General features: G+C 35.7%; 1 protein-coding gene across 10 annotated transcripts in view; it reads left to right on the plus strand.

Annotated features, from left to right (window-relative positions):
- The window catches only part of MIPOL1 (mirror-image polydactyly 1), a 198,310-nt gene that overhangs the window by 81,489 nt on the left and 92,248 nt on the right, over positions 1-24,573 (plus strand). For all 10 annotated transcript variants that reach the window (XM_017829435.1, XM_017829441.1, XM_017829433.1 and 7 more), the window contains one exon: positions 7,412-7,519. In XM_017829435.1, coding sequence (XP_017684924.1) covers positions 7,412-7,519 — 108 coding nt within the window. The remainder of the gene's footprint in view (positions 1-7,411; positions 7,520-24,573) is intronic.

Here is a 24,573-nt window from a genome sequence, read left to right on the forward strand (position 1 = left end):
TGTCTTGGTCTTTGAAATATCATCGCTGCAAGGAAATAAGAATATATAGAGAATGCAGTTGGGTGGCATTGTGGAATAGCTGCACATCTAAGGGTCATTAATATGAACCATATAAACAGCTAAACTTTATTGTCTAAATTTTCTGAATGTCTTACTGTGCACTTACAGTTCCTCTAACTCTAAGCTTGTTTTGCTGCACTTGAAGTGTTCAGAAATAGAGAGGGAAAGGAATGGTAGGAGGAAAATAAGTCATGCCTACACCATATTATCTGCCTTAGTGCTACAGGTTGCAACTGGCTCATAGTGAAAAAGATAACAAAACCGTTTCATTTGTATTTCGATGCATTTCTTTTTGTAGCTTTTTGAAGCAGGACACCATTGCACTGCTGAAAAAAAGTATTTACATGTAAGTGTTTCTCTGACTAATAGAATATAAATTTTTAAAGATGCATATGTTTCTGAGGCCTAAGGGCTACAAAAACACTTCTCTTTCTTGAAATCCCAGTAGTTTTAAGCTGCTGGGCATTGTATAAATAATCATTTAAACACATTTGTTGATGGTCTGCCAAAACTTTGAAGAGAAATCGTTTCTTTCAGAGTTTAGAAAGCCTTAATTCAAAATTATAATTTAATGGAAAAATATTGCTAGTGATAATTATATAGAAACTCATTTATTTCTTTATTTCTTTTAAAATTATTACTTTAGAAGAAAAAGGATAACTTTTATTTATATAAATATAAGTGCTTCCAAACATCTGCAGTTCAAAGTACATAATTCACAGTGACACCAAAGGTTGGTTTGTGTTTTGACTGGATGACTTTGGTATTATTTTTGTCTGCAAAGGAAAGAGTGTACAGCATCCAAGTGGCGCAAGACATTTGCCTCTCCAGAAATTGTGATGAATTTGGGACAAGGGGCAGACTGTTCAAAAAAAAAAAATACTGAGGGGAGGGGGAGAGGAGGGGGCTGTCAAAGTGAGAACACTTGCATTCCATTTGGCATCTTTGAACTGGGAGCTAGTCTGAAGTACAGATCATTATAAACAAAGTAAAAAAAGTGAACAAAATGATCGGCTAAGAGAAGAATCAGTTGAATTGGTTTTGTTTGCTTCACATGGTTTTTTATTGTAATCAGATTTCAACAGATGATGACTTAAAAATATAACATGTAAAAAGTAGCTTTGTTTCTTCATCTTTGTCATGTTTTGTGTCTAGAATAATTATTTATACTTCAGTTGTTTATTGTAGTGAATATGTGTTAACTGATTTCAAAATCTAGATGCGCTTTATCACTTCTGAAAGTATTATGCTGTATAGTAGTAGGATCTCAGTATCCCATAAACTCATCTTTCAGTGGTGTTGATGCATTTTCCAACAAGATATGGTGTGTCATTTACTTTGCTGATGCGAATTTTGCTTAAAATGCATAAAGGAAGAATGCATGTTGGAAAATAGTTCTGCCACTCAGATGGACTCCTCCTTTCCCATAATTTGGAGGATATAAAACATTTTCCCAAGTTATTCAGTAGGAACTAGGTTATTTTTATTTCACACTACTTCAGTAGTTAAGATCCCAGTTCAGCAAGGTCTTCATCCGCAAAAGTCCACAGAACGTTGAAGTGAAGACACTGATACGCAATGAAGTCATTATGCACTGGCTGACCCAGAGTAAGTGACTTAGCACTCACTGTTGATTTTTTTGTGAGTTGAATAAAAATATGTTACCTTAAGTTTAATTACAGAATTAAACTATTTGTGGGAGGCTGTGGTAATGTATAAGATCTAGTTTGAAACTACGGAGGCCACATAAGACTGACTGGATCAGACCGAAGATCACCACCCTGACCTCACACTGCCAATACCTGGGCTTCAGGAACGGTACAGGAACAGGGCAAGCATATTGCAGTACATCCACCCAGGTACTGTCCCTTTTTTCAGCAAGCTCCTCAGTGGAGTCTTCTGTGTTTATGACAGTGCTGACTCTTAAGGTTGTAAGCATTGCAGGTTTTGATAAGGACTCTAGATGAACAAAGGTATTCTCATGAAGCACTATCTTTTTTATGTAATAATTGGATGAGACAATCAAATATAATTCAGAATTCAGGAAAGAACTTTGTGCGGAATTTTGCCTGCTCTTACTACATTCGTTTTATTAGACTTTGACCCTCATACCTGTAATAACAGAGACAAATCAATTCCTTTTTTTTTCCCCTAGTATATAAATGGCATAATGTGTTGACTCTTTTTTTCTCTAGCATATTGCCTTAAGTTCAGGAGAGGTTAGTTTGGATTCCTTTTAATGAAAGGCAATGGAAAACATTAAATGCCATATAGTGATATTAAAAGCAAATATAGATGTAACAGGATTAAATAGGCACCAGGACTGCATTTGTAGTAAGGAAATGTTATGGTTTTCTGTTATATTCAGCTTTAACTGTTGCTTCCTGAGCCAGGGATAGTAACAGTATAGTTGCCTGGGTCAAATCTGTGCTGAAATACCAAATGAGAAATTCACCTGACATGACCATCTAGTTCAGTGAGATGAGAGTTAGGGACCCCGGTGTAGCAAAACATTTATGTCTCTTTGAAAGCACATGAACAGCCTGTTGGACCTAAGTAGTGCAGACTTAAACATGCTTCTTCATGAGGCCTCTAGGGATAGATGTTGTCATCATACAAACTACACAGGGACCAAATGGTTGGGGTAGGGAGTTGTTCCGCTTGATCTTAATACTTTGCTGTATTCTGTCTTTGTCCCTACTAGCATTATTTCTCCAGTGGGTTGCAGATTTTTCTTTACCTTTGTGTAATGTCTGTACCTTTTACTTTCAGAACACCTCACTGAAGAATCATGTTAAATAATGATCAAAAATCTGTGTAGATGTGGCAGGCCCCATAACACCATGTTAACATGTTATAGGTACGAGTTGAAGAAAATGCTGGGAAGCTGACAGCATGTTAAAGATGATTTATTTATACAAGTGCTAAAGTTATGTTTGATATGTTAATGCAACCTCATTTTCTAGTAAAGGCCAAACACTATTAAGTGGTTTTCTGCATTGATTTTTCTATCTTCTGAAATACTTGATTCATTGTTAACCATCTTTACTCCTTTTATGTAACTGGAACTGGGGCTATCTTTTAACAGGCTCTTTCTGGGTGAGCCTCATTGGCTTTATTCAGTGATATTCTCCTGCTGCACTTCTTGACCTCTTCATCAGTGTTCCCTTTAGCAGGTGCTCCTTTTTGCAATTTGTCTGGATTTTCCCTGTGGCATTCCAATACTCCCACCTGGAAAGTTACTGAAAGGGGTCAGCATCCACTGCAGCTTGAACTGGTGCCTCTCACAAACATCCTTGTTCTGCTGAATCATGTTACCTGATGTTCATTTAAAAAAGACTTGCCAGTAGCCTAACAGTTTAAATTTTAAGATGGGAGGGAAGATTAGACTTGCTGTCTGTCGTCATTTTCCTGTCTGAATCTCTTCTTAGCCTTTTGGTACGTTACCTGCTTTTCTTTTCTTTTTGTGCCTTAGCTGCTTGTGCTGTATCCTGTGCTGGATACAGACGTATTTGTTTCAAAAGACTGAATGTATTTAGAAGAGTTACATGGTGGAAATACAGTTAAAGAGAAGACTGAGTGCCTGTTGGGGGGAATGGATGATGATGTAATGACAACTGTACAGTTGGGCAGTGATGGTTGCTCAAGGAACACTTGCTGGAGTAGGGTTAACGAGGTTCACTGTCTGTCAAGGACATTATCACCTAAGTCAGACTAGCTAAGGTAGGAGACTTTTTGAGGGAAATATACTAAGAGAAGAGAAAAATATGAGGATTTGAAGGAAGAGAGGAAACCTTTGTCAGGCTTTAGAGGGGGTTTCTTTTGTGTCTTCAGTATTGCTTCTCTGCCTACAGAACTCTGAATGCACACAGTAGACCATGCAATAAAGCCAATTCTTAGTGAGTTGTTTGTGTGAAACCTTTATAAAATTATATGTTACTATTTCCGAGGCTTTAGTATCCTTTACTCAGCAAAGTCTTTAGTGTTCTGATCAAGGCATATTCTCTTTGACATGTGTCTACACTGCTCTCATATTCCTTGATGTGCTCAAAGTATTGGAGGTAGAGAAGCAGTTTTCTCAGTTAACAGCCTGTGTTTCGTAAATTGTTGACCTCATGGGAGCTTCAATTTAAGGGCACCATTAAAACTCAGATCTGGTGTTTAGATAGGCTATGTTGCACAAAATATTTTTTCTCTGACTTTAAGAGAATTCTGTTCAAAGTTTTCCCAAGTATGAGTTTTCACATGTTTGAGATAACAGAATTTAGACATTCTTATTTATAGTATTTTAAATTAAACACTTCCTTTAGCTTTCAGCTTTCTTAAAAGGATGCATCCAACATTTCCTTTTTGCCAGTACTGAGTTGGATGATGTCTTTTCTTCACTGTGCTCCAAAAACTATTTTTATATATGTTTTTAGAAGGAAATCCAGTTTCTTACTTGCAGCTGTTGGCATTTTAGAGCCCTGGAGTGAACCAATAAAAACACATGTTCTTTTAAAGAACATCTATTTTTACTGGACCTTGCTAACAACCAGTGACACAGAATTCAAAAAATGTTGGCTCAAATGAATAGAAGGGCTACATTGTTTTAAATTCTGTTCTTAAAACTTTTCTTTACAGCAAGATTACACTAAAATTTCATGTGTTCTTGTTCTTATGAAAAGGAGTACTTGCTTTTAGAATGCTATTTTAATGTTTTAAAACGAGGTCAGGTATCAAAGCTGTAAAGTATAAAATTTTACTAAGACATACAGAATGTTGCTGTTTGAGAGTATTATTGCAATGCTTTCACAAACAGGATAATTGAAGATTTTACTCCCTAGACAGCCAAGAATAAATCAGAACATCTTCTTTAAATACATCGGTTTGAACATATTAAAACACTTAGGTGCAATGATCAAATTAGATCACCATTTCTTTCAGTGATGCAGTATGCTGATTGAATATGCACAGTTTTTTTCAGATATCAACATTCTTAGTGGAAATGAAAGAGGAATTACAAAATGTTAGCAAATTTGATGTAAATGTAGTCATGTCAAGATTGACTTGATAAAGAGCTCCATCCATTTTATGTTACTTGTGTTGCATCTTTTACTATACATGCTCTGTGTTCTGCAAGATACTGGAGTCCCAGTGCTGCTGTTTATTTCACTGTCCTGTCTTCACAGGAGAGAAGTGGAGAGCAGAATTAAGATTGCATCTATGCCTTTAGTTGTGCAGTCAGCACTGTACACAAGATCTTTTTCTGTATGCTGTAGCTAGGTTTGGCTCTAAGCATATTTTCACCTATATTTTGGAATCAAGAGAATAGTGTGATTATAAATTCAAGTGTAAAGGTGAATTGAGATTTTAGTATTTTTAATAGTATTTACTGTGAGAAACTGATGCTGTTGTCAAATTTGGGCATTCCAAAAGACTGTTTTGAAGAGGATTGTTGGTAAAGCAAAAAGTAAGTGCTCTGCTGATCCTACATGATGTAACATATAGTGTCATAATAAAGCCTGAAGTGGTAGATTGATTTTTTTAATGGTGTTTAGATCATGTGTGCTAGAGAAAAAGAATCATAACCCGGGTTTAGTTCTTCAATAGTTTTATTAGCATCTTCGTGTCTGTAAACACATAATTTTCACGCTGGATATGGAAAAAGAATTACAGCTGGGGTTCTGTGATTTCTGATTTTGTTGTGGGTGTAAAATAAACATAGACATTATATATCTCACATATGTAAAAATGTATATAATCAAATGTATCTTAATATTTTTTCTGTATTTCCCTATCTATGGGAAAGTGTCTTTTCCTCTTTTTCTTGCAAAAAAACCAAAACCGTACATTAAGAAAGTTTACAACACACACTGAGAGAATGCACTAGGCCAGAGAAATTTACTGCTTTTAAAATAGGTAATGCTAATAGAAATAAGCTCAAATTTCTAACAGAAGTAGTTAAATACAAAAACAGATATGTGAATTGAATTTTTAATAGTATTGTTGGGCTTCTACAAATATTTAAAATTTATTCAAATATAGGAATGGATCATTCTGTGTTATATACTATGCTGGATGCCTGATGAGCGATACATTGTTAAGGACTTATTTTGTGTTATTTTACTTAGACCTCAGTCCATCAGCTTTCGGTTTCACGGATTTTCTTTTTTTAGAGTTTACATGAGTCATGTGCCATTGTCCTATGTCCTGAATTGCTCAGGTTGTATATGCGTTGTGTGTACATACATGGTGGGAAGTTCAGTTCCGTGTTGTCGACAGTCATTGAGATAGCACAAGAGACTGACATTTCCAGGTCTTTCATTTGAAGCAGCATTGGCATTATATCCGAATTCTTATTCCTTTCTTACTAGTGTTTTCAGAAAGTATGTATCAAAATATTTTTATCAATTAGTTGTCTTTTGTTCCAACGGTCTATTAGCTTTGGGTTTTGGTGGTGATATCCAAACTATCCGCTTGTAATATACTGTTGTAAAATTCACCTCCTGGTACTGTGCTTTTCCCTAGTTCTAACAGTTGCTCTCCTACATCTTCCTGGTATTTCATCTGTTTTGGTTTGCTTTTTTTTGTAAAACAGTTTTTTTCATAAGGCATTTAACTGTCCAGTGACATCTAACTACTCTTTCAATCCACGATAAGTGGGCAAGACCTTTTATGGTTCATAAGAAACAGAAATATAATTTGGCTCACAACTTGCAGATCTTTAAAATAGATGCTCAGGAGACAGCAGTAAGTATATATATACGTGCACAGAGTAGCAAGTGTTATGTATATGCATACAGTAGCAAGTGTTAATTTTTTTTTTTGTAATTAAGTTAAATATTTAAAGAAAACAATCTTAAAACTTCTTTCAGTATGTGGCGTGTGTTGCAGAATTAGAGTAACCCCTTAGTGTAAAAAATGCAAGTATAAACGTTACATGTATATATTCCAATAAAAGACTGGATCCTGGATTTGGAAGGAGGGTCTTCATTTGCTTTGTTTTCTAAAAGCATGCATTCTTACCTTTATATCCACTTAATACATAAAAGCCAAAATCTAGCCATATATTGGCATAACTAAGAGCAGAAATTCAACTCAACATTTCTAAGACTTCTTACAACATTCTGCAAAATGTCTTTATCTGATACTTGGCTTTTTTGGTATACTGTTGGACCAGGAAGAAACTGAATAATGATTCACATTTAAAAAACATATCTCTAGTACTGTCTGGAATTGTAACTTGCTTTTATCACATGCTTTCACTACTGCAGAAATGATGATGGGGTGATTTACGTTAATTCTTTTGGCTTGTTGAAAAAAATATGCCCACACTCCTCTACTTAATGGGATTCTTTCCTCGTTGCAGTGCAAACGGCTGGAGCAGGAGCTTCATCATCTGAAAGAGCAGAACCAGACTTCAGCAAACAACACGAGACATCTGACTGCTGAAAACAATCAAGAACGTGCTCTGAAGGTAAATCTCCATTTCTTCTTGCAGGCAAATTAAGGTTGTAAGCCCCTGGTGCCAGCTTTCTGGGCTGCATATATCTGTTGTGTACATTTCGGCAGAAGTGAGCTATGGTGTTTGCCAACAACCCCTTCTTTAAACACAGATACAGCACCCTTCTGTTATGGTTTTATTTTGCATCTGAATGCAACAAGAAAAAAAATAACATATCATCCAAATTATTAGGCTGGTAATTAACATTAAATTCTTGAGATCTGTCCTTGCAATATTGCATTTTATAAGGTGAAGAAACTGCAACTGTTTGCCTCATGGTACCTTTGCAAAACTAATATTTTAAAGCATGGCTGTTTGATCTGCTCCCGGCAGTGTGTGCTATATTAATAACATTGTTGACCGATACTACTAGTGACCACATAGTTGATACTACTATTTGCAAAAGGGTAGCTAGTTGGAACTGGGAGGAGGAATAATAAGTCTTGTCAATAAGAATAAAAATGAGCAGAGAGGCGGGAGAGGGTCAGAGAAAGGACAGTGTAAAGTGACAGGTTATTGCTGCTTTGAGAAAGGGAAATTGTAATGTCAGTGGAATTGATAGCTACATACCCAGCAATCTCACCGCTAGCCAGAATAAGAGACTATGCCAGGTAAGATATGCAAGCATTGTGCACACCTCTTCAACCCCTATATTCTTAAAAATCTTTTATGGGTAGTGGAGATACAATATAAATACTGAAGTTACTCTGTTTGTACTGTGTTGTCGTTTTAGAACTGTTTGATTTAGACAGTAAGATCCAAGGATATCTCATTTATGGACAGATTTTCCTCTGCCTCCTTTTCCTGTTTTCTTTGTATTTGGGAAACATCGTTATTCATACAACAATTTGACTGAAGCAAAGTATAGGAATAAAAGTAAATTCTTGTGTAGTTTGACATTTCTCAGTTAAAAAATAAGTATAATGAATAAATGGACAGAGGTTGAGTGCCACGCAAATGCTGTATATTCCATGGGTTTATTATTGCTATCAGAATCTATGGTGAATATTATAAAATCAGATGTGCAATGCAGAAAGCAGATTACTCAAAATAGAGGTCATAAGCATTTAGGGCTGCTTCTGACTGCAATAACAGTATTTTTTTTGAATCTGGTATCACTGAAAAAGCTTACCAAGCATGCTACTTATTAAATGTAGTATTGTTTTTCATTAATTGCATGCTGACTTGGTTTTTTTGGGTGTCATTGAAAATATTACACACAGAGTCTTTCTGTTAGAAAAAAAAAATGTTTTATTTAAACTACACTTTTTACATTTAATATTGCCTGACATAATGCTTACAGAATAATTATATTTTCAGAGCAAGAAATGACTTGATAGGTCAGAGTGTTACTAGGATTTCATTCTAAGCCCGATATTGCTCTTCTAGCACCTAATCTTTAAAGAATTTCATTTCTGGCTGTCACAGGCATTTTTTTATTTTTCGAAGTTAGAGGTTAATTGGTCATAGTCTTTTAGGGATGAGAGTCTGGGGAGATAAAAAAAGGAATGCTTTTCAATTTTTGGTAAAGTTGAACCTTTTTTAATATTGTAGCTCCTTAGAGTTTATCTCAGTTCATCTCACTGTTGCCTACTGTGAGGACAGGTCCATTATAGTATTTTTTAAAAGGCTGATGGGTCAAGTTGTGTTCTTGACCTTGAAAACTTTAAAATGCCCCAGTGAAATATTGATATACAGCATATAAGCCTTCATCCTAACCTAAGCAGTCATGCAAATGAAAAGCTTATCACCCATTTTTAGTCTAGTACAGCCTGGGAAATGGACTATCTGGTAGGGATGAAAGTCATTTCAGTGACTCCCTTAGGAATTTGTTTGTCAGTGCTCTGGACCTGGCTGCAGATGGCTACCATCAGCAGCACAGCTCCCAGAGGAAGAAATATCCAGCCAGAGCCCCCTGACAGGTCACACACTGCAGGGTCCCGGAACACAACTCCGCTGTGAAACCCTCTTGTTCTTAGCTGTTACCTCCTGCCTCTTGTATGCACTCAGTGACTATTTTAAGTGCTACATGCAGAGCACATGTACAGACCCAAGCATCCCGTCCTGTCCTCCCTCCACCACAGTACACCCTCTGGATATCTGACGGTTTTCAGAGAAATAGGACAGGCCATTTGTCTCTGTGATGCAGGGTAAATATCAACACAACTACTATTTTCTCCGTGATACAGGGAACTACATTTATTTTAACCACTTCCACAGGCAAACTGGGAACTGTGCTATGTGTTTATTAACCTGTTCAACAGAAGGAGTCCAGGTATTTCTTCTGAGTCTGTCCAGGACAGTTTCTGTCAAGAAAGATTTTTCAAAAAAAAAATCTTTAGTTTTCCCTATTATCTTGAACTTAATTAACATTGTCTGATTCAGTTTGGCAGAAGGCATATTCTAATGATGATGAATTTGATCTGCTTTAGATTTTCTTCAGGGAGTAACAGAAGTGTAAACATCAGATATGATGCAGGGATATTTGCAATCTTAAATGGATAAAAATATAGTAATCAGGATCAGATAGATTAAAGATGGCATATAAGTTTGTGATAAAAAATGAGCTCATTACCTCTGTAGGACTCTGAAGCACACTTAACAACAAACCCAATGGCTATTATTTCTTTTTTACTTTTTAAAATCATCTAAAGACTCTGAGATTAGCTCAGTTGGTTAAAACTTGATGCTAGTAAGGCCAAGGTCATGGGTTCAATCCCCTCTATGGGCCTGTCACTTAAGAGTTGGACTTGGTGATCCTTGTGGGTCCCTTCCAACTCAGAATATTCTATGATTCTGCATTCTCTCATATTATTGAGTTGCTTGGAAGTAAAACAGCGTAAGACCAATCCACAGGAAACCTATTTCATCCCACTGATGTAGGGTCTAATAGGTAAGATAAGGTGCAAGCTTTCAGATTTGTTTTTAGATGTATTAACTCACAGGGCTACTGTCCCCTTCTTTGAGGCAGTAGCAGCCCATAGTCAGGACTGAGGCAAAGCAGCAGGGAGACTGTGAGAGAGGTGTCGTGGCAGTAAACTGACCAGATCCAGGATCTGGAAATAACAAGGATGATGTAAGCACTGTTTTGCATACTTTTGTTTTTACACTCCTAGATCCCATGTCGCACCTGAGGATCATGTGGCAAATAGAACATATGACACGTAAAGCATGCTGTGCACATTATAATGTGCCATTTCATCTTTCTGTGCCATATAACATCTGCACATCTTTGTGTGCTGAAGATAGCTCTTCATAAATAATCTCTGCATACATATTAGTAATATGTGATTTAAAATTTCCATATTTAATATATTTATTGCATAGAACATTCCTTACAGTGATGTGGCCCAGTCAGCCCAACAATGTCAAACTGGCACTCCTAATTTTTATAATATTCTTATTGGTCACAGGGGATTGTATTAATTGACTGAAAAGGCCAATTTCAAATCTTCCCTCCAGGCAATGCCCACAACTGCACAGAGGTCATTCAGAGAAGCATGCGGGCCCCTATTTCCATAGTTAAAGTAAAATAATCCTCTTCTTTGTGAAACCATTTTTAAAAATCTCTTATAATATTTCACATTGAATTATAGCTAAATCTTTTAGGGATAATTGCTTCCTAAGGGCCTATACATTTGCGCTCTTAGTACATTTTCATAAAATAAGATCTGCAGAGTGCTTTGCAGTTCTAATGTGTCAGGGTCTATATGTAAGATTATTCATTTGTGCTTGGTCTTCATAATTAACATTTGGTCTCTACTGATTCTGATAAATGTATTCCCATAATACATAGAAATAGCTGATTCAATTAAACATAGAAAAGTTGAAAAATTGCTGTTTTTTCATTGGTATTCAAATATTGTTGTTGATCATTTTATTGTTGTTAGCTTTGTAGTGTGTAATTTTGAAATTCAGAGTTTTAAGTAATATATTTTTCATAAAGAAAAATAAGGATTTTGCCAGCATGCATACCTCTTTACTGAGTTGAAGAAGAATAGGAGGTAAGTCTTGTGAAATAAATAACTTTATGTGAAATTGTATAGAAAATGTTTAACAGGATTTGAATGAAATAGAGATGACTTTTTTTTTCCACAAGTCTGATCTATTTTGTAATTTTTAATTAGGTGGCATATTCTTCTTAAAGCAGCTACTAATTTAGTTTAAAGACCAGAGAGACATACATACTAATTGTACTTTGAAGACCAACTCTTGAAATGGACAGTAGGGCTATTTCATGTTTTTATACAAATCAGGTGCCCTTTACTAACTAAATGAGATTACTCCATCCAATTATGATGTCATTAGAACTTGTAAAGGTTATTAATCTCCTTTAGAGCTGTTAAGATGTTAATATTTTGTTGTGATTGGCTTTTTTTGTAATATCTGCCTATCTTTTTAGTTGCAGTTTCTTTTTTATCCTACATGCTTCCATAGTTTTATTAGGAATATAATAAATTTAGAGTCAAGAAAGTGACCTGAAGGACCTGTCAGAAGTTTGTTTACAGTAGTGTCATAAAGCAACTGTGGCTGATGTCACCTCCTTTCTGCTGACATATAAGAATTGGGTCAAGGGCAGGAAATCCACCATGCATAGCAGTTTGGTAGTTGTTCTGGTGACGATGCCCGTAAAAAAGCCACTCTAGAAGACTTAATTTAAGTATTCCCTGTTGCATGTCATAAATTGTATTGAGTTCTCTTCTGATTCCCAGAAATTCCCAGATTCTTAGAGTAGAAACAGTTGTTCCATACCTATCTGACAACACCGACTACAAAAACAAATCCAGTGGACTAGTCACTCTGTCATCCAGGAAGGGCACGATCACAAAAGATTCTGATGTTATAAGAGCTCGACATTTTTTTCAAAAGCTTTAACATGAAGTATAAAATGTTTGCTACTGTTAAAAAGCATGTAGTATTAATGCTATTGAGACATACAATATTAACTATGAAAAAGGTCCTTTAAGATAATGTGGCCTTTATCTGCAAAAACTAATTCTAACAATGTTTTTAGGTTTAGCGCTTCAGAGCTGAAGTTTCAGAGCCCCATTTTAATGAGCTAGAGGTGGGTTTTGTCTGTAAAGCCTCTGATTTGTTTCCAACAGAGACACATGCTTTTGAGATACCTCATATTCCAAGGAAACTTGACTGAATCAGTGCTGGGAAACCAAGAGACTCCAATCACATCTCTTCTATTCAAATTCCAGCTCAACATATAGTTTTTACATTGTAATACTTATTAATTGTACCCTTTCATATTAATTTTACATGAGGCAATAGAGATCAAGTTGATTTATTAGATGCTTAGAATGTAAGTTTTGAACATGTCAAGGCCCAGCCGCATCCAGAACACCACTCTGCCACCTTCGCCCATTGTCACTGTTGCAGTGCAGTTACTGCAGTGCTGTGTGACTGATAGAAAACAGCTGCTTATTACCAGTATGTTATAGCTAACAGGTGAATAGCTATGTTGTCCACTGGTGAAGTGGGTGTTACATCTTTCTTCAGTTCCTAGCTACAAAGTAACTAGACACTGCAGAGAGTTTGAATTTGCTATTGATCCACTTGTTGGTATGGTGTTATTATTTGGTAAAAGATGCTTTTTATTTAGAGTGGTTGGATTTTTATCGATGAAGCACCTCAGCAATATTCATGTTGGGCAATCCACCCATTTCTCTCATGTTTTGTTATGAATTCTGGCCAGTATGCATTGTTCCCTCTGTATCTAACAGAATAGCAACATGTGAAAGCTCAGCTCAAGAGCTCACTCTGTGGAGGTAAACCTAAAGCAGTCATGCTCTTCATCCTGCATATCATGTGCTGCTGTCTACAAAAAGGACTGCTGTCACATTTGCAAATGATTTTATAGGCATGTTTGAAGACCAGGATGCCAGCTTCATATTGGAAACAGAAGGGGAGAAGTAGATTGGAGATCTGCCTCAGTGTGAGGAGATAACTGTGCCCTTGCATTTACTTATGATCTGCATCTATTTTTCTGAAACTACAAGAGCATTTCAGGAGCAATGGGAATAGTTAACAGAATTCTTGGAGATTATCTCTAGCAAATAATATGTTGTTACACCTCATCCTGAAAGATTCATGCTATTCTTCCAATAACTTACTGGAGGATAAAGTAATACAGGATTTGTCAAAGTAAGCTGCAACTTCTAACTTTGTGCAGGAGCTGTTTCACTAGTTCAGTTTTTTCTCCTAAGAAGGTCTCCACTTCTCTTACTCAGCTTTTAAAATAATTGTCCTGTTCAGGTTGTAGAAAGGCATGATGAATTCCTTTCACTCTCCAGTAGCTACCCTAACACAGTATGTACCCTCCTTTAAATGCCTGGGCAATGTGAGAAGAAAATTTGCTGCCCTATTAGTAAAACTTGTTATAAAGCACATGAGATCGGTATTAATTTTTAGAGTGGAAGTTTGCTGAAGTTTGTATGCTTGAATTGCTTTTAGTTACATAGTGGAAGTGAAAATAAAAGACCTAGTAAAACTTGGAGCATGCTGCTGACAATCTGGATGTGGATAAGAATGCACAAATATTTTTCTTCAGTTGCTGCTTCCTAGACACTTTATCAGACAGGGTAGATACAGTAGCAATCTTAATTGCATTGAACAGAGCCTTTACTTGTGCTGCACCCAGAAACACTTAATCACAAGGTCTTAAAGTGTGTTGCTGAGGTTAGACCCAAGTCTGTTTTGCTCTTATCCATACTAGAAACATGATTAGTCACTTTATGGCTTGGTGTTATTCAATAGTACCATACATCCCAGAGGATATCAGTGTGAGCATTGTGCCATAAATAAACACTAAAACGAGGCCACAGAAATAATGCAGAAATCATTCTGTCCATGTTCCACTTGCATAATAATTTTCTACATTCTTTTCCTTTAACTTACAGTGTATTCAAAAGCTATTGCTGCAGACTCCAACAGCCTACACAGTTATCTGTATTTCTGGAGAGGAAAAAAATCTTGTATAATCCTACAGTTTGACAGAAAGTTGTTCCATGACATTCTTAGTAATAGTTTCCTCCCATGTGGTAATTAATGTTTTAGTACTGATAGACATTTGTATTCATTGACCAAAAATATCTTCATTTGTAAGGGGAGTTGAACATTAGAATGATTGCTTAAATGTGCCATAAGCAAATAATACAATGTTTTCCCCGATGGAAAACATGGGAAAAAGTTATGAAACACTTACCCTTCACTGATAGTGAAGTTTCCCGGAGTGCCTTCAGAAACACAGCCTTCCAGAATGCGATAAATCCAATTTATATCTACCTGGGCATTGAAGAGAAATTATGTTTGGTAATATTAGTACTTACATGATTTTCAGTGATCAGTTTGTGATGACATTAAGTGGCTGTGTGGATAGACAGCAGGGACATTTGTGCTACTCTTGGTTCACTGAGGCATCTCTGTGGGCCACAATTTTGAATATGTCCAAGTCTTGGGTTGTTCTCAAATTGAAGGAAACAAATAGACATGCCCAAGTCTCATCTGTGCTTTCTTGGTTGCACTGACCACGCCACCTTCCTGTATCTTTAAAGCTGTCCTTTCACTAACTGCATTGTCTGGCACTTCAGCTCTCTGTGTACAGTGTTGTCTGCACAGCAGCTACTTAGGGTTTCTTGGGTCTGTTCAAATGAAAGAAGACCAGTGGTGTTTCTTATGTGACCTCAAGTCTTTCAGAGTTATTTCAAAGCAAAGTAGTATATGAATAAAAGTGAACAACATTTGTCCTGAAAAAGATCTTGAGAGGAGTTGTATCTGTATGATTAATTATGCTTGTCTAGAGCACTGTATCTTTTTAGTATGCTTCATAGTGCCATAAACAGCTGCACGGGAATGGCACTGCATGTGTCTTGATAGATCAAACAAACAGCGTTCTTAGCTCAAAGAGTTGGTTCACCTTGCCTGAGGATTATAAGTCTTGCTTCTTTCCTGTTAGCAGATGCTGAACATCTCTTAACCAAAGGAGATGTATTTATTGAATTTTGATTCAGTTCTAAGCATTAAGGAATTCATTACTCATTCACACTTAGTGGTTTATGTTAGTTTTCATCTGTTCCACTAAAAATTCTGTGGGGGTCTGTTGCTTTTTATTTGACAGCCTTCAAATCTCTCTTGGCACCAGATTACTCTTGACAATCTTAAACATCAACTGTTTGTATATACTGTATACTACCCCGTCTGTCATTAGGGATGATGTGCACATTCAAACCTTTTGGCAGTCTTTTATGTTTTGGTTGACATTTTGGAGGTGGAAGTTGTCACCCCATGAGGTCAATCAGTGTTACTGCTTCTGCTTAGTAGAAGTATTATTTCTGATTAATGCAGTGGGTTCTTGGAATGTAACATTTTGGTTTCAGGTGATTCTAAATCTGAACTATCATATTCACTGTCTTTTAGGCTGCCTCCAGTTCCTTACTTTTGGTATGCAAAGAATCATCTCTTTCATGGTAATGGGATTCTGTGACCATGAACTTCCTGTCATCAAGAACCTTGTTTTTCATTTAACCATTCTGTATTTGTGCATATTAACTTAGCATTTTAGAAATAGTTTGCACTTTTACACACCTGTTTTTCCTTCTAACAGAATAGATCCCATTTTGTATGATTGATATATTTGATATCTGTCTGTTTGACTTTAAGGAAGTTCCTTCCTTGCTAAGTGATGCTGCCACTTGACCCTACTGTTTCAAGGATGGTACGTTTCAATGTTCTGCAGCATTTTTAGGTTTTTTTCTTAAACTCTGTTAAAGGACCTCAAAACAGGAACAGTTTGTGGACCTGCGGCAGATCTTAATATATGTATTCTAGAAATATATATTCTGAAATAAATAAATGTTCTGAAGTTGTAGAAGATGAAACAAACTACACTGGCATCCTGTGGGCAACTAGAAAGCTGTCTGCTACTGCTCTTTCAATCCTTATTTTCACAGAGGTGACAGCCATGCATTAAACTAATGATAAAAAATTGGTGTATTCTAGAATACACTGAAATGCATCAGTATCTTGTAAATTAGAATCACAGAATCTGATATGTAAGCAACATATACTGTAGGAACCACAGTCATATTAGGAAAGCTGCTTAAATGTGTTCAAAAAATGTGCAGATGTGGTGCTTAGAGTCGTGGTTTGCTGGTGGACTTAGCAGTGCTGGGTTAATTGTTGGACTTAATCTTAGACATCTTTCCCAACCTTAAAGATTCTATGATGATTCTATGATTATATGGAAAGGTGAGTTGTTCTTATAAAAACAAAAACTCTAACTGTAATTATTACCTTTGTTGCCATCTCCAGTGGTATAGTTTGTCACCCCAGTCCTGAGTTCATTTTTCCTTCCTTCTGCCCAATAGCATGTCAGTAGTGGTACCCCTATGAGCCTTTGTAAATTCTGAGGAGGTATCATGTTGCTGCACTTCAACCAGCTATAAAAAAAATTCTTTTACTTTCCCACTAGTATGGACCTTCATTTCAGGATTACATGGATCAGGAATGAAGGCCATATGTTAATCTAATTGGAATTACTGTAAGAAAACTAGGACTCACTCCTTCACTTGCCGCTTTCTGATACTATAAAACACATTTTCAAACTTAATTGAGACATTCTAAATCTGAAGCCATTTTGTATATAAAATAGTAACTGTTTTCTGCAACGTTTAAAGGCACCCTTAGCATCAGTTTCTATTAACATCATCCCTAATCTCCAGTGGCATAGTTTTCAAAATATCTATTGGCAGTGTAGCATAAGGACCAAAAGGTCCAAAATATTTAACTAAATTAAGTATTTTTCATTCTTGGAGATATTAAATGATATTAAAAGTATTATGCTGGAGACAAGATACCAGATTTAATGAGTGAAGAGGAAGAATGCCATTGTTATGTATTATTTTTTATTTCATAAATCTTGTTTCTTTCTCCATATGAGATATTCATGCATGCAGAAAGAAAGTGTGGTAAATCTTAATTTTCAGTAATTTTTTCAGTGTCATACTGTACACTCTTCATTTTTTTATACTGCACAGGAAGATGATCCTCTTTTGCTTGAGCTGCAACTGTAAACAAAATCTTGAGCCTGGATGCACGATGACATGCAAGTTATTTGCCCTTCAATATAACATATAAAAGGTAGTAACCTAAGCTCTTGTGCAAAAGGCAAGCTGCAAGGTCATTAAATACCAAAGATCTTGCTCTGACTCATCCACGACCTCTTTATTTGAAACACCTCTCAGAATTGATAGAATCTGCTTTAGATGTTGGGTAGAGGAAACCAGAGATAGGATAAAGGATCAATATAAATGTTTCAGAATTTTAGGTATTTACTAAAAAGGAATATTCGGCCTTTGTATGTTTAAGTTTATCCAAATATCTGTTCCGAATTGGAGGACCCTTTCCTAACAAGTAATCATATTGAGTTTGGTTCAGAGTAAGAAGACACTGAAACATTAGGTCTTAGTATGGTTGCAAAGCTGCAGACTGGCCTTGATTCAACATCCTCAAGATGCTACATGTTTTCTCTTCTTTACCCTTTTGCTACAATCTGGAAGTCTCTCCTATTCCATTCCTAGGTGAGCAACTTTAGGTTTTAGAATGAATTGAAATCAAAAGAGTCCATGTCTGAAAAGTGCAGCTTGGTGCTTAGCTGTCATTTAATCAGAGGAGTCAGGAGTCATTTTGCCTGTCTTGTTTAATTCTCACCTATGTATTTGGTCTGGTGCAGAGGCACATTTTTGATGTTAGGGCACTTGTACTACGAGATCACTGAGAGGCTTTTGAAAATCCCTTTTCCCTGTAAATAAGAGCAAAATTTTGATTTTACTTCCATGTGTGTGGCCATACAGAGGTGTAATGGAAAAAAAGACTTTGCTATTCACACATTCAGGTGGCCACGGGGAAGAGAGGGACTCCTTGAGTGCAGTAGGTATGCATTTCTTCCTTGGCTGTATACAGGTCATTAAGAGAATGCTTGAAGAATTAAAGTAAAGAATACATAAGGATTTATTTTTAGCTTTTTTTTTTTCTTCTATGAAAGCGAGCTTTATGAAGTAAAATCTTCCTCACCTGTTTTCTCATGAGATTATGGACTGACAGCTGGACTTTGGCTTTTCTCTAGGAGTCAGCTTTTTAAAAAACGCTGTGCGGGCACTCTAGTGTACCACCTATTCAGAAAGTATATTAATATTACTTTGATTAACACAGGCACAGATAGAATTGGACATATGATTTGATATATGTTTTTTTATTTTTTGAAGTCTTGAAAGGTATAAAGTAAGCTTCACATCAGCAGAAGTGTATCAATGTTAGGATTTCAACTCAATGTATATTAGGTTTATCTTCATATTTAGAAACACTGCATGAATAACTGTCATGTAGCTGAATCAAAATTGCTCATTACACTTGCAGAAAAAAGGAATTGTTACCTGAAAGTGCTCAAAGAACCTCTGATTTCTCCAGCAAAAGACATTTGCAATTAAAACTTCAATTTTTTTAATGCCTTCAAAATTCAGTCATCTCTGTTGTTACTTCCAAAATTAAGCCTCTCTTAGTGGTAAGGTAAATATATCTTACAAAGAAAAAGCAATAGAAAGGTGACATGAGAAAAAAGCTGTCTTTAAACTTTGGATAGGAAACTGAAGTAACAAATGTGATTGTATAATAGTAAATAAGTGTAAATCACATGGCTTGAGCATGGTATTAATGTATATTGGTGACTGTATTAAGCTGCTAAGCAGCCAAATTTGCAATTTAAAATAAAATCAAAGACCAAAATGTTATTTTGTAGTTAGATTTAATATATAAAGAAACCTTCAGGGGCTTCTTTTTCTGAGCTGTGTTGATTGATACTGGATTTTCCATCTTCAGAATTGATTCTCCACTGAAGAATAGATGTCATCTTTCACAGTTTTACTAGATGTATTTAGATTCCAAACAGTTTCATAAATTCCCCATTTCCTTGTGTATCGCAGTCAAGATGATTATTTCAATGCTAGTTTGTTTATTAAAGAAATACCTGCTATACTGGAGGAGTTGTCAAGATGGTGGTGATGGTGTGACTAGCACATTGAGTTCATTCTTTACAAATACTTTGACCACACATTTTGAAAATTGTTTTGTTTTTAAAAAATCAATATCATTTAAACTATTTTTTCACATTAGAAGCATCATTTGGACCAGGTTTTCAAGCACTGAGGCTGATCTTGCAGATTAGGCAAGATTCTGTGCATGTATGTGGCAGTGACTGCTGGAGAGTAGTCCTGCTGTCAGTGAGTTATTGTTATAGCATCTAAATTTTGAGAAAAAATGAACCCTTTCTTGTTTTGATCTGAAAGCTTGTGACATAGGTCCCAGATCTGTGAAGCCTTAGGCTATTATACACACCTTTAGACTGTAAAGGAATATTCAGAGATCAGAGGAAATTATGTTAAAATTTGTTTTCATAAACTATCTTACATGATACAACAAGATCTGGTAAGAATACGTTGATACTTTGCTAGTTCTTTCAGAAAGCTCGGACCAGGAGACATTTTAACAAGAAAAAAATCTTTGATGTAAACATAAAAAGAATCTATTATCCTTTCTCAGTGAAAAACATATCCCTTCAAAACCTTTTCCCCTAAAACCTTATTAAGATCACCTCTACCTTAACCATGCTTTTTAATGAGTTCTTTGGACTGTAATCCATCATCCCATCATCTGAAAAGATGAAACTATTTAGCACTGTTTTCTAGTTTAAAAACAGAACTCTGTTTGTCCCACTGTTCATCGGTTGCTTACTCTAATTGAGTAAATTATTTGAATACACTGCTTGGTGTCAACTAGCTGCATTTTAAAGAGATGCAGATTTCAAACTTTTTCCTTGCATGTAATGTAGAGGAGAGTACCAAACATTATAATTTTTTTGGTATTGTATTAGAATTTTAACCATTTAAGAATTTCACATAAAATTGATTGGTTTTAGCTGGTTATCTTCTGTTTCTTACAGTTAACTGTAATTGTAGATGTTGGAGGACAGAGTGGCTGAGTGATTGGGAGGAGAGTGACTGAAACCTTGGAAATGCTGTTGGTAGCTCCTTCCGTTTGGAATTGCTATATTACAGTAACAACAAAAACACTGGTTTTCCAACCTAGATAAAATAAAATCTGTTTATCTAGCCTATTAAATCTGGGTGCCAGCTTTCAAGCAGATGCACTTTTAAGCTCTGTAGATGCTAAATCCTGAAACATTTGGTCTGTAAACAAAAGGCTGACATCAAATACAGCATTGCTCCTAGACATAGTAATGGTGTATATATGCTGCATTCACACAAAATAGGGAGATGAGTGCTTTTTTGTATGTTGCTTGGAGTTTTTTTCTTATGTTAGAGTATTAAAACAGATATTAAATTTTATCATTAATGCAGTGCGTGGTCTCTCTTCAAATCCCCTTAATTACAGATTGACTCCAAGGATTACACAGCATGGATTTTAATTTTAACTGAAACAAAAAGAAAAGCTGCTTAAAAATTATTCTTGCTGAGTGACTTGTTAGACCACAAAACAATTTTAACATCTTTTGACAAGTGTCAAATTTAAAATATTAGAACAGAGCTAAGTTCACCTTCAAACTCCAGTTGTATCAAGTCTACTTCCCAAATAAAATGTTTTATTAACTTTGTCCTTACAAAGGAATGTCTGCTTCTCATATTTTTGTTTTTTTCAGTTATTCTTTGGGAGAAAAAGACTAGCAGTCTTGCTGAGATGTGTTTATGTTTGAAAAAAGTGACATCAGACATCATATTTCCTTTCTTTGGTAATCAGAGAAAAATTACCAGGCAGAGTTGATCTTGTAGCAGCAACAAGCGTATTTCACACGCTTGTGTTGTTTCCTTTCTGACCTCTATCTTTAGGACTTAAGAGCTTCACTCTGAAAACTTCATTCCAACCTGAAACATAGAATAGCAGGTCTGAGTCCAGAAACAACATTTTCACGAACTGGGGCCTAATCCAGTAAGCCTCACACAGGAAGCTACTTCTGTGAGTACCTATTATTCATCTGAATAAAATCAGATGATCAGGGATCAGTTTTTCATCTGTTTCTTATGGAGTTTTTTTTCCCTCATTTCTTAAAGGACAAAATCAGCTTCCCAGTTTGTTTCACCAAGTAAAACTAATTTTTCACACTTAAAGCTTATTAGTATTTTTTACAGTTTTACTGTTTATCTCCTGCTGGTTCTTTAAGACACATAAAAAAAAAAGTTACTCTCCAGACCTGCATCAAATAATAAGCTAAGCGTCCACAACTTCTTGTGAAGTAGGTGCCTTTGAATACAAAAGGCTGGAGGAATGAGAAATTAGCTTTTGGCCAGGAGGTCACTGTAGTGCTAAGGGATAAATCTGTCATTGCTATTTAATGGTAGCTAGTGGTTTTATAAAGTACTCCTAACTCAGTTTGTTAGCTTAAAACATACTTCTGAGACCTCACAGAACTGCAGGTAAATAACACCATTATTGCTGCATCTTTGTATGGGGTGAAATTTTTGCGCTTGAAAAGGGTTATTTCAACAAGCTTTTCTCTCCCTTTTTAGCTGTCTCTGAATTGTTGCTATCAGAACGTTCAATGGTTTTCTCCATTAGCGAATTAGTGCACTTTTTTTTAATGGATCAGATTAAACTCTGTTGCTTTGCAAAGCATTAATCCCTCCCGTTTTAACAGGAAAGTATTTCTAAAGCAAACCAATGATCAAGCTAATTTATACACAATATTGTTTGGTTTAATTTGTCTATTATGTGTAATAGTCTCAAAGGTATATGATTTTCAAGTCATGTGTGCTTAATGCAGAGGCCAGAAATAGCAACAAATGAGGTGAAATAATGTAGTTTAATAAGTTTGTTTTTGTGTGTGATTTCTTTTAAATATTTCTTAGGTAAAGCACAGCACTGTGAGTGATGCCGGCAGCTGGCAGAAGTCTGATGCTTTGCATTTGCTACAGTTGTGTTCTCTTGGCCATTTTCAGTAAAGCTTTAAATGTATTATTGGTTAGACTTTTAATTGAAAAGTACACAAAGTAGTTCATAATTTTTGTCAAAAATGAGATAAAATGGCTTAAAGGAAATAACAATGACTGACTTTTAGTATAAAGTTCAATTTTTCAAGTCATCTCTTGAGGCCTGTTTTGTGAGATTGTGAACTATTTTGAATGCCCAGTGAAGATAACGGGATGAGGCAGCTCAGGGCTGTTCAGACAGATCTTTTAGTAAATAATACTGTCTCTTTACCACAGTGGACAAAATATGGAAAAAAGAAAAATCCCACTTGTGTCCTAACATAAATAAATGTATGCATGAGCACTGTCTGTCTTATGAAGTCATTTGTGTTTGTTTAAGTTGAAGCACAGGACACACAGTAAGTCTGGTGTCTGGTTTTTGAAACTGGGATGTGTAAGCGTCTACATCAAAAAGAAAATCGTTCAGGAATCTGAAGGCTGAGACTGACAAGAAAAATCATCCTTTACAATAAGTAAGACTTGATTTTGGCATATGTTACCTTTTCAGCAATGTTGGATGTTTGCAATACACTCGCTGTTGGTATAGATTTGAGGGTCATGCTGCTTTCAGTACAAAATTTTTATATTGGATCTAAATTTTTATATTTAGATTATGAACCAGTTCTGCATTTTGGGGTGAGGAGTGTTGCTTGGGCTGTTACTTTCAGTCCAAGTGTAACCATCTCTGTTTAATTTACCAGTTTTTCAGAATTAAATTGTAATTGTCAGTAACTGCTGCATTTTTGTTCATATATTACTTTTTTTCCCCCCACACCCACCAACTACATAAGTGAACAGTGACTACATACCTTCCGTGGATATGTTCTGCTTTTGCTTTCCATACTTTTTCTCTAGCTAGGAAGTATTTATGGTAGTTGAACAGGATGTGCTCTTTTCTGGAACAGCTAATTTACAAACAAGTACTTTTTCAGTTTTGTACATATTCTTGTACAAAAAAACAAGGTTTATTCTTTTGGTTGGGGGATTTGTTGTGCTTTTTTGTTATTGTTATTTTTTTATTTATTTATCCTCTTATCCACTGGATTAAATCTCTTGCTTCGGTATTGCAAAATCCCCTCACTGTCTTTTTAGTTGAACCTGAATCATGAAAACAAGGAGCCTGATTACATTTGAAGGAAAGAAGTGTTCAACTTAAAACGTGGTGCTTGCAGGTAAATCAATGGACACCGAAAATAAGATGAAATAAGAAATAGAATGGCTCTTTATTTTATGTGACTGATTTGGAGTTGACTACATCTGAAAAGGAATGAAAAAACGATCTCTTTGCTTGAGACTTGCCAAACAATACCATAAGCTCCAAGTTATTTTGAGGTGGTGAAAGGTGAAACATTTGACATGTTCTTTTTGGGCAATGCTTTAAAAAAGAGAGGGCGGGAAAGAGGCGTTGCCACATCAGAGTTAAGGGTGTTTGTGGTTGTCCATGACAGCGGCTCCAGTTTTAAAACACCTGTGTTTACTTTCCAGCTTTTCTCAATCAGCCTGAAAGTGGCCTAAGAATGGCACAGACAGACCTGCAGTGTAGCTCTGTTGCCTTTGCAACACACACACACACAAAAAAAGAAAGGAAAAAAGACAGAGATAAATCTCTTGTTATGCAGCTAATCATTAACAGCATTTTTGTGCCTAGCTGAAAACATTTTGAACTTTTCCAGACTTTCATAGTCTATCAGATAGTGCCTGTATTTTTTTACTAATCTATTAAGCTAAATAGTTATCTTTGCTACTTTATTTTTTAGCAAAAATTAAATGTTGGTTTGTGGGTTCTTTTAGTGATAAATAATAATAACAAAATTTTTTGTTATTATTTTTGTTGCAAAGTGATATTTCATTCCAATATTTGGAAATATGCATACCCGTACTGCAATTTAAAAGTAAACAATCAAAAAAAAAGGAAAACAAAGCAAAACAAAACAAAAAAAACTCTCAGGCACAGTCCTTCCTGTACCACCCTCCCTGAAAAAAAAA

Source organism: Lepidothrix coronata, unplaced genomic scaffold, assembly GCF_001604755.1.
Source record: "Lepidothrix coronata isolate B3197 unplaced genomic scaffold, Lepidothrix_coronata-1.0 Scaffold164, whole genome shotgun sequence".
In the NCBI taxonomy this organism is placed as follows: domain Eukaryota; kingdom Metazoa; phylum Chordata; class Aves; order Passeriformes; family Pipridae; genus Lepidothrix; species Lepidothrix coronata.